Genomic DNA, 11,594 nt, shown 5'->3' with positions numbered 1-11,594 from the left:
TGCTCACTCGACTGTACAACTCCTGACAGGAACTTTCCCCCGCCGTAACTTATTCATATAATTCATTGCGATTTTTGCCTTGTTTGGTTCATAAAAGGCGCGGGGGGGGGGGGCTCGTGCAGAGAGGTTCGAGCGCTTCATTGCTGGAATGTTGCGGAGGTGAATGACAGACATCGCCACAAAGGGGGCCACGCGGTGTTGAGAGACGCGGGAGTCTCGGGCGAGGCAGCAGGTTGTCACTACAACGTGCGCTTGTCAATCAGCGCGTTTTGGTCCTCTTGGCACGCGCCATCTGCACCTTGTCATCAGGTTTCACTGCTTGAGACAAAAGAGCGGTCTGTCGGAGAGGAGGCCATTTATTTATCAAGGACAATAAAACAACATTAATCTCGCTCGTTCGCCTTATTAGACCGAATTTAAGAAGCTAATATATTAGGGCACCACTTCGAATTGAGGAGACAAAAATATGGTGCTCTCTCCTGTTGCATTGAGATACCTCAGCGTCATTCAGAGAGCTTTACGCATTGCAATCAATTGTATATTACCTCAAAGCATGTCAAGATAGCATTAAAATATATATATAAATACAAAGAAGTAGGTTACCAGTCATAATAATAACAACAAAAATTATAATTATTATTTTAATATTTGGAAAACTATACATATGTATTATAATTTAATGGATACAGGGACATTGTCTCAGAAATTAAAATGACTTCGGGTTAAATTGTCAAAAAGCAAATAATAACAGCATTGAATTGAATTTGGCATTCATTTATGACGTAATTTAAACGCACGACCTATAGCCTTAATTCGGCAGTAACACATTGTTTGCTGCAGCCCTTTTCGCCATATTCCCTTTGGATAATTACATACAACAGAGAAGAAGGTGCGGGAAGAAACCACTTAAACACACAATTTACTCAACAAGTCCTTTAGATAACTCTATAGGCTAATTGCTTAGTTGAATATTCGACAACGTCATTTCAGTTGTCGACTCACCGCCCTTGGGAAAGTCCTTTGAAGTGAAAGTGAAAAGAGGAATTCGGGAAAATAATTAATTTCGCCAAGAAGCGCGATTAGAGACACTTCATTCAACCCTCTCAACATTTAAGCCGTATTTATTATGACAAATGCGCAATATCATAAAATTAAAGAAGATCATTCTTTACCTTGTCGTATAGACACGTGTATAGTCTGTTTCTCCACCCATGGGGGAAAGGCGAGCTCAGGCACGCCGCACATACATACACTGATGATGAAGATGCATGATGATGATGATGGTGATGATGGTGATGATGTAGAAGATGCAGAGTGTAAACCTTTAACATATAAGTTATTTTGATGAGCTAATAATGTAAATAGCGAGAGGGGGTATAGAAAAAGAAACACGCACACACACACAAAGAAAGATAGAAAGAGCGGGAGAGAGAGAGAGATTATAATCCTGTCGCCTAAATGAGCAATGTTTTAAGTGTAATAGATACTTTGCCCCTGTCCAGATCCATATATGTCCCGAATTAGATCAACAAAGTAATGTTCCCATAACGCAAGTTGACTGTCAATATGCACGGTATGCACCTGCTAATTATAGCCAAAACGACTATATATGTCTACATCCATGCTGCCATCTCCAGTTTGCCTATAGATAACATCTTGGGGAAATGAAACAGGCTATTGATTGATTGATTGATTGATTGATTGATTGAAAACGTTATTAACAGATTGCAGAATGGGTACAGTACAGTACAGTACAGCTCAATACATACAATTGTTAAGGGGATGCAGACCAGAGAAAGACTTTAGTCTTGTTTACATCAGAGTCCCCCATTTTCAATTCAGCATAACATATATGCATACACGACATACAGATAGACAGTAGGCTACACTGCTACGCCTACATCTATACATTTATGACATACCAGATTTGCTATAGTTTTTACGATTGTGGATTCTACTTTTGCGTTTGTTTATTTTTGATAGAAATCTACCCCCATACTATATTGTCTCGCTCTCTGAGTTGAACTCCAGATGATGGAGATACAGAATGTGTGTTCTTCAGGGTGGGATTAAAGGAGCGCTCGGTAGTCTGATGTGTCGAGCCTACTGCGCATGTCCCGGCGACACTTTCACTACCTGCCACAGAGCGCCTGTATTTCACACGGGAGCGACCGGGAGTTCTCATCCACTTGCGTCAATGCTGCTACTGAGCGGTGCGGTGGTTAAAACAGTCTCTGGCGACAGGAGGAGGGAAAACAAGACCTGCAGCTTCTCGCTCCTCTGCTCCATCCTGAACGGATACCATAATGACTCAGAAAACATAAGTTCTATTTACTTTATTATAACAAGGACGCTGTGCACTTTGTACTTTTCCAAAAGTGAAATAGCGGTGGGGATGAAGAACTGAGGTCTAAGTAAGTAGCTCCCAAATCATTATATCCTATTTAATGAATGTCGTTGAATTGAACAGGTTAACTTTACGCATGAGGTTTAGCTATACATTTAATTCCGCAATGGCTTTTTTGGTCAATTACTTTAACATGATTGCGTTTGGTGTTTATTTTTTCCGCAGGCGAAAGTTTGTGCCAACAACATGTCTAAACCAATGGATCACGTTAAACGCCCAATGAACGCTTTCATGGTTTGGTCCAGAGCCCAGCGGAGGAAGATGGCTCAGGAGAACCCGAAGATGCACAACTCCGAGATCAGCAAGAGGCTGGGAGCCGAGTGGAAACTCCTCACCGAGTCCGAGAAAAGGCCATTCATCGACGAGGCGAAACGACTGAGGGCGATGCACATGAAGGAACACCCAGACTACAAATACAGACCGAGGCGGAAGCCCAAGACTCTGATGAAGAAGGACAAGTTTTCTTTCCCCGTGCCCTACAACCTCGGGGAGCACGACGCGCTCAAGGTGCAGAGCGCCCTCTCCGGCGGAGCGCTTCTCTCCGACGCGCTGCTCTGCAACCACGACAAAGTGGCCGCGGCGGCGGCGGCCGCGGCCGCGAGGGTCTTCTTCAACCCGTCCATGGCCGCCAGCCCCTATTCGTTTTTTGACCTCGGGTCCAAGATGTCAGAGCTTTCGCCACCTTCGTTTTCGTACGCGTCTCCGCTGCATGGCTACCCGGGCGCTTTCTCGACGGGACCCGGCGCCGGTGGAACACACGCCCACACTCACTCACACCCGTCCCCGGGAAACCCGGGTTACATGATCCCCTGTAACTGTACGGCGTGGCCCTCGGCGGGACTCCAGCCCCCGTTGGCCTACATTCTGCTCCCCGGAATGGGCAAACCCCAACTTGAACCATACCCCGCGTACGCCGCGGCGTTATGATGATGATAAGGCCATTTCTGGACTTTTTTTCAAAGAGAACTTTGTGAAATGTGAAAAGAGAAAAAAAGAAAAGAAACGATATTCATGCAAGAGTTTATTATGCATGCACACAAACTTGTACCTACATGTGATGAAGTCTCAGATATCACATGTATATTGATTATTAATGCCTTATAAGGTATAATGCTATTTAGAGAACTCTCTCATCTCTTCAGAGCCCAGAGGGAAGATAACAAAAATGGATGGCAGAAATGCACAAATTGAAGAGAGGAAAAATGGGGGAGGAGGCCGGTTTTGCCACATTGTCAATGTGAATACTCAGTTGGAAAAGGTATAGCTGCCCTGTTTGATTTCGTATCCGTTGCAAGTTTTGCCTGCTTGACTAACCTGTTGGAATCAAGGGGACGCCTCGCAGTTAACAATGTCAAGTAGCCTAATGAATCAGACATAACGCTACCATGACAACCATATAGGATCATATATATAACCTCATTTAAGTTTGATACTACTACCACTCTGGTTATCATAGCTTAATTGATCAAAGAGGATTCCATATAGCACTCATCTCTCGAATGACTGTAAATGTGTACAGATAAATTACTCTAGTTAATTTGCCATTAGGTATAGTGTTTGAGATATAGGGCCCTGGAACGATGCATATTTCAACTATAGAAATCCGGTGTATATTTTGAGTTTTTAAACAGTTTTGATAGATGTCTGTAATATTTATTGTTTTAATGGAATCATTATGGTGACCCAAGACAACTATGAGAGGACAAAGCATTGCTCTGTAACATTTGCACAAGGAATGTAGAGAATGCAATTTATTTTAAGGTGATATTCAATTATGGCAACCCCCCTCCAAGTTTTGATTAATAAATCGGAGTCCCCCCCCTAAACAACATCAAAGTTCCCCACAGCAGGTCAATGCTATATCCTCGGCCTAAATTTCATTCTCCTCGAGACACCCCACACATCATGTGCTGCAGAATGCGTTTTACTAACTCTTATGGAATTTGTATGTTTTATTTTGTTGTGTTTTCTTTAACACCGTTATGTACTTCAAACTATTGCTACTCTTGTCCACTTGTTGAGCAAAGGACTACAATAAAGCGTATGCGGATTAAACGAAAGGAATCGCGCTGATGTTGTTGATGAGCTAACAAGATGTTTATCTGTTCCTTGACGATGGGCCCGGTCCAGGTGAAGTGTAATGTATCCTCCAAAGGCCTCTTTTGTTCGCGCTTTGAATGGCATTAGGGGGAAATCTAAATCAAGCCATTGTAATAAAGAGCCAAAACCTGATTTATCACAATTTTAATCGTGAATAGGAAAGGGAGATAAAAGTAAACTGAGTGGTTTCTTTTGCTTTTCTGTTTCCCCGGTAAAGGGGTCTGCTTTTAGTGCTACAGAACAAGCATGTCTTTGAGCTTTAGGGACTAACCTGCTGCACTGGGTATCCGTTTCCAAGTCGAACGTAAAACAAATTACATTTTATATAGGATATAACTTAAATTAGACATATCTGTTCTCTGTAGAACATGATTTTAACTGTGTGTGCGTGTGTGTGTTATTCATGCGTCTGTTCGTTTTTTTTGGCTGCACTTTTATACCCTAAACATGTAATAATGCATTTGGATGTTTAAGCAAATGTAACCTTCCTAGATTACATTAAGATATAAATTCATAAGGACCCGCGGGGCGATTATGCAAAACGAATTCGGACAGTCCAGGGATAATTATCTCCGCCATGGTTAATTAAACCCATTCAACACAATGTATTCTCTGTTGTCACACCGCGATCACTTCTCTTCACGGTACTTCCCGCTTTGGCCCCCAAAATAACGCGCAAGTGACCTTGTTACATAGAATACACGTGAAACGGAACCAGCCAGGGCATTCTATATAGGCCTATTATAGGTGAGTTTTGAATAACATTTCGAGAGACTTTGACTTAACATTTACCCTCAAAATGGTCAGGATGTCCTGCTCTTATAGGCCTTTCAGCATGTTCAACAGATATCGTATTTTTTCTCCTTTTTTTCCACAACTATTTGATGCTTTAGCGTTTAGCCTCTTAGGAATCTGAGTGCATCTGCACCAGCAGTAGGTTATTTAACATTTCAAATGTTCTGAAAGTCTTTAATTTAATTTAATTTTGTATTATAATATAATTCCAGAGATGATGAAAGGCCAGCAAGCGGCTGTCACGATCCAAATCCCTGCATGAAAGGTCGTCAAGTTGGTATAAAAAGAACTTGCACTGCTAGCTCAGTGACCATATCCCCCTCTTTCTCTGTCCCTTTTATTATATTTTTACTGGAGGAAAAGGGAAGAAAGCTGAAAGAACCTTTCCCCCCTCCCTCCCTGTCTACTCTGGGAGAGTTTAGACGGTCGAGGAGGTTTTGTCTGGGAACAAAACGTGGGTTGGGAGGTTTTGTGAGAGTGTTGTTTGTTGAAGTGGAGCTCGGCAAAAGCGGCTGCTTTCCTTCATTGTGATGAAAGCAATCAGTGGTATTTGGAAAACTGTTAGCATTGTGCACTTGTTCTGTGGCCATTGTGGAGGAGTTCTTTTCACAAGGTTCTTTTTTTTTCAGCCGCTCCAGCTGGCCGGAGTGAATAGCAGCGCAATGTGTACACGCTTTGTCCCTCGGAGCCCTTCAAGTAGACCACATTGAATAGAGTGAGTTGACACTGCATGACAGCGAAACAACATAATAAAAAATACATGAGCGCATGAATGGAAGTAGGCGCATAAATAAATAAAATGGGTGGCCAAAAGCTGCGGATAAACCGAATGACAAAACGGTGAAAGGGGGGGAACAAAAAGATATTTAACACGCTAGATTAGCATTATAATGCAATCTACAAGCCAGAACAATTGATGAATAGGTTTACTGGCCAAGAAAGAAATTGACTAAATGCCTTTTGAATAGATAGCCTATGCTTTTTTTCTGTCTAAGAAGTGCAGGCTGAGTGGAGAAAGGTGGACATGCAACTGCGAATAACTCTACTGAGGGGAAACCTTTTCTTTCTTTCTTTTTTTCCAAGATGATTTTTTTATTCTAAGATGGGCAGATATGAGCAAATGATTCATAGCCAAATTACCACACACAACCACATTATATATATATAATACAAAAAATCACTTAATAATCATGAATATTTTTTCTTAATTTAGACTGGAAGGGAAGTATATAGAAAGCCTCTCTTGGTGTCAGTCAGATAGGAGATATTCTCTACTGTTGTCATCTCACTGGCCTAGAGCATGTTGCATATATGTTGATATTTATATTAATAGGTATTTTCACACTTTTCACATCCTTCCACCCTGAATCGACTCCCTCAACAGATCAAGGTGTATTTAGGTTATTTTGTATAGCACTATAGGCTTAAAGGAGGTTTCATTATAGGTTATTATATTGAATAATGGAAATGCCTTGCATTCACATCTATATTTAATTTTGACTCTCAACGCAATCCAACATAGTACGGTATTTGCAGGGGTGTAAAGTACTTGAGTAATTGTACTTCGTTACAATACTTAAGTACTGTTTTGGGGGATTTGTACTTTACTCGAGTATTATTAGGTTTGTATACTTGTACTTTTACTCAATTACATTTCAGAGGAAAAAAAACATACTTTTTACTCCTTACATTTAAAATGCAGACCTAGTACAAATCTCGCAGGTTCAACCATTTTAATTAGTATATTTGTTTCTCTGGCCGAACTAACATTAACGTTATTAATCAGCCGCACTTTATTTAAAAACCCCATCAATGGAAAATTAACCCGCCCATACCCATGCTGATTGGCCTTGTGAAAGACTAGAAAGCAGGGATCTTTGATTAAACACCTGCAGTGCTATCAGAAGAATAGACAGTCAGAGAAGATGGTCACAAACGATAGTACAAGTGATGAAGAGGACGAAACGGAACATTTCATTGCCCCGGAATAAAAAAAAAAAAGTGTGTACTTGTTAGTACTTAAGTACATTTAAAAGTAGAAACGTTTTTTCTTTTACTCAAGTGTGTTTTTAGCCAGATACTCTGACTTTTACTTGAGTACGATTTTGAGACGGTACCCATACTTTCACTTAAGTATAATTTCTGGGTACTTTTTACACCCCTGTGTATTTGGTTGCATGAAGGAAAGTAACAACACAGTCTTAAATGAGCCTTCACACATAGCCAGTGAAAAAATAAAGACACAATATGCATTAAAGATGTGTCGTGAATGACATATCTTATGTATTTTACACATGTAATTTTTCAAAACATGTATTGTAGGTATAGGGACAACACACACACACACACACACACACACACACACACACACACACACACACACACACACACACACACACACACACACACACACACACACACACACACACACACACACACACACACACACACACACACACACACACACACACACACACACACACACACACACACACACACTATTTCAACACATCTTTATTTTGAGGGTGAACAAATATCTGGTGCTGAGGTGAAAAGGTTTGTTGTCGGTGCTCTTGAACACTATCGTTATATGCTGATGAATATGGAATGTATATACATGTTGTACACATAACCCTGTATAGGGAATACTAAGTCAAGTGAGAATGTCATTGAGTAAATAAAAAAGGTTCTGTAGCTAGTTGTTGTACTGCAATAGTCATCCTATTTTATCAAGGGGAAAGTGATGTCAGGGGAAAGAGTTTATATATTAGTTTGTATTGTGTATTTAGTGGACTAGTGAGAAAAGCCACCAAAGAGGTGGCTGGCAGACGGTTCGAGCCTGATCACAAAGTCTATAAATGTCTATTGGTTATTTTATTCCTATAGACATTGATAGGAGCCTGTACATACATGTCAGGGTGCAGGAGCTCAAGAGTACCCCCCCCCCCACACACACACCGAAAATGGAGAGAAAAAAAGAAGAGGAAATGTATATAATAGGTTGGATATCATCACCGGGTTTCAACCAACAATTCTGCCTCTATGCAGCTACTTTACTTCCTTGTAACCATTATGGGCTATGTTCACTCACTCCATTTGGGGTCCTCTTTACAGGAGACACAACAAGGGGACAGAGTGTCCTTGTTTAACTAGAGACTTCTATTTTCATTCATATCCTTCTTCTTTTACATGAAGATGGTACAAAAAAAATTAACGGAATGAAGACAATCTGGTGGGCACGTTAAGGTGGTGGTGGGGGGGTTCCAAGACCCTTGGTTCCAAGGTGGTGCTGCTCGGTAGTGCTCAATTGTTGTAGCTCTACACTGCTTTTTTGGTTTTTACGTTTGTAACTCTTTCAGGTAGTACATTTTATGAAATGTGCTCTTGGAATTCTAGAACCCCATGGCTTTCAATGACCAGTAGACATTGTTACCATCATCGTTGGAATGTTCCGTTCACAAAATTCTAATCGCAGATTATACACATGGAAGGGCTAATATATATATATTTTTTTGTTATATATTTTTTGGGGGTCTGTTTTTATGGTCTCATTAATTGCGTTCTACTCGAGCCATAGTTGCCGGGGTCAAGTTTTCTCTTATCTCTCATCTGCCCATGACCCTCTTTACACTCGCGTAAATATTTATTATTAAAAATAGTGTCAAATAGTCTATTTTAAACATTCTACATTACACTTTCATATTTATGGGTATGTGTTCGAGATGTGAAAATCAACCAACAAAATGTGTATTGGCATTGGCACATTACCTATATAGCTACAAAAAACACCTTAATGTTGAGCGACAACATAAAGGTTCTTTCACAAGATTTCAAGCCTTGGCTGGCTCATGTTTTCACCCCCCCTCCCGTCTGATGCCCTGATATCATTATGTCATAGTGTTAAACCCTTTACGTGCCTGTAAGACGTTTGTAGACGTGAGATTAGGTAAATTAACATACATATGTAGCGGCGGTTCAATCATGTTGACCTCAGAGGGATACACAATGGCGCTCACATCCCTTAAGTCGCCCAGGGCTGCCCCGCTAGGACTTGGATTATCACCTCAGCTTCAATGGGTTTAGATGGATCACATTTAAGCATTTTCTTTCTCCTCCCGACATGAATAATAAATCAACGTAGCCTCTCTCTCGTTGAGGTTATTTCCCTTATATTTGTTTGCGGGAATCTTTGTTTTCCTAAACTCACCTGGTTGGATAGTGTGTGTGGAGCCCAGGAGGGCTGCATGGCTCCTCCTGTTAGGAACCTCAAAGACTGTGATCACTGACTTCTCCATCTCATTTTAGGCTAAATCAAAGTGTAAAAAGCCTCCCCCGAAGCAATATCTCTATCATCAATTTGTGTCGAGTCGAATGTTCATGAAAGCTACGCCATATTTACCTGTAATCTCCAGGAGTAGTAGGGCCTGCTGTATTTCAGACTCCTCTTTGCGTTGGACCTTTCCCCGCGCACACCTTAACGTGGCAAATCAAAGCCCCAAAACCGTACATGTCGCTGTGCCCAAGGTCACAGAAAGAAATAAGAAATCACCTATGTACAGAACATTCCCACAAACATGCCGCTAATTCCTCTGAAGTCTGGCGCGGCAAGTTTGTTTAACAGTACCCAATGCAGGGATAGATGGACTCCTGCTAGAGTTTTGGGAAGGTATTTGCTTGAATTAGATATGGGGAACAGGAGGCTGTAGTGGCGGAGCGCTGTTACAGGTGAGATGGTGTATAGTCAACAGTGGCTACCAAAATGTCAATATACCGGGAACGTTATTTTACCAAACAATCATACACATAACATACTACTATCAAATGTCGTAGCATATAAATGTACATTTTGATGAACCGTTTATATTTGTAAAACACAAAGGTCATAGTATATGAATATACACATTTTCATGAACCGTTCATATTACGGTGGTTACCTCCTTTATCCTTGCAGATACAGACACTGGTGTATGACAAAATCTTGACGTATAACTTTGGATACTCCCCAGTGTGACAAGAGAGTGCATTGTTGGTGTAACACTAATGTAGCTTTGCACCTACTGGAGATGGCCTTGTTTTAACATAATCAAATCACAAATATTAGTAAACTGCCCAGCGACAATACCAAGGAGGTGATTGAGATGACAGTCTTCTCAAAATAGTAAGTGTTGCAATGTCTCAATGTCTAATAATAATAATAACAGTTATAATTATAATAATGTCACTGTCTGCTGTAGGGACCCACTTGACAGTGTCTGTTACTGCTGTGTCAATTTTAAGAACTCAATGGATGCTCGACCAACAACTCCAGAATATCTGATAGACTTGACTCGAGATCTCTGACAGTTTACTCTGATTTGTCAGCACCGCAACATTTCTCAACTATTATTGACTACTATTACAGCAGTAGCAACAGTGTCTGCTACTAACTGTATAGGGGCCTACATATGTCAGTCCGAACCCTATCAGGTGTACAATCTCACAATGCTATGAGATTAGAATTTTGTGAACTGAACATTCTAATGATGTCATTGGTTATGTACTGGCCATTGAAAGCTATTGAGAAACTATAGAGAAAACAAAAATACATACACCTGAATACAGGGAGATGGGCATGGTGTGAAACAGGCTCCCCTTTCTTCTCCTCCCCATACCATGCCACTCTCCTCTTCACTCCTTTTCTCTCCTCCTTTCCTCTCCTCCCCTCCTCTCCTCTTCTCTAGGCATGTTATCTGACACTAAAGCTCCCACTAGCGTCTCAAAGAACTTACTGCACTAATGATGCTACACTGATGTTCAAATGTTTTGATAAGTAATAGCTGCGGAATTTCTCACTACTCAATCAGACATGATAGAGAGATCTGTCTCGGGAATGTTAAACGTAAAATCAATGTGACTTATTAACTTGGTGACTTATTAGATCACCAAGCAGCTCATTTAAAACAAACCCACTGTTCAGTAAAGAAAATATATGTAGTGCAATTATTTGTGAGGAGACAAGGAACAATTTAAACATTTGACACGATTAGACTGTGTCAAGCAGAGAGAGTGTCTGCTCAGTGGTGTCTCTTAAGTCACCCAGTAAGTAACCTCAAAACATGAGGCGTGGGGATTATTTTGTGAATCTATCAATAAATTAGAATAACATTTAAGGTGTGTGCGGCTTTAATAAAAAAATAAAAAAAAAGATTCCAGTAAACTGACGTGACACTCTTTGTCCCTTTTCCAAAATGACCGCTGGCGGAGATCACTGGCTCTCATATTAAATCCTCCGGTTTTTAGGGTGAAAATATAT

General features: G+C 40.8%; 1 protein-coding gene across 1 annotated transcript; it reads left to right on the top strand.

Annotated features, from left to right (window-relative positions):
* Positions 1-2,157: 2,157 nt before the first annotated feature.
* sox21b (SRY-box transcription factor 21b) lies at positions 2,158-4,634 on the top strand. The gene is made up of 2 exons (XM_084311078.1): positions 2,158-2,414; positions 2,573-4,634. Exon 2 carries the CDS (start codon positions 2,594-2,596, stop codon positions 3,332-3,334), a length of 741 nt encoding a protein of 246 aa, XP_084167204.1. The 5' UTR covers positions 2,158-2,414; positions 2,573-2,593; the 3' UTR covers positions 3,335-4,634.
* Positions 4,635-11,594: the final 6,960 nt, after the last annotated feature.

The sequence above is a fragment of the Notolepis coatsorum genome, assembly GCF_963971535.1.
Source record: "Notolepis coatsorum genome assembly, chromosome: 3".
Taxonomy (NCBI): Eukaryota; Metazoa; Chordata; class Actinopteri; order Aulopiformes; family Paralepididae; genus Notolepis; species Notolepis coatsorum.
The sequence above is the reverse complement of the archived record's forward strand: the minus strand, read 5'-3'. Positions and strand labels throughout refer to the sequence as shown.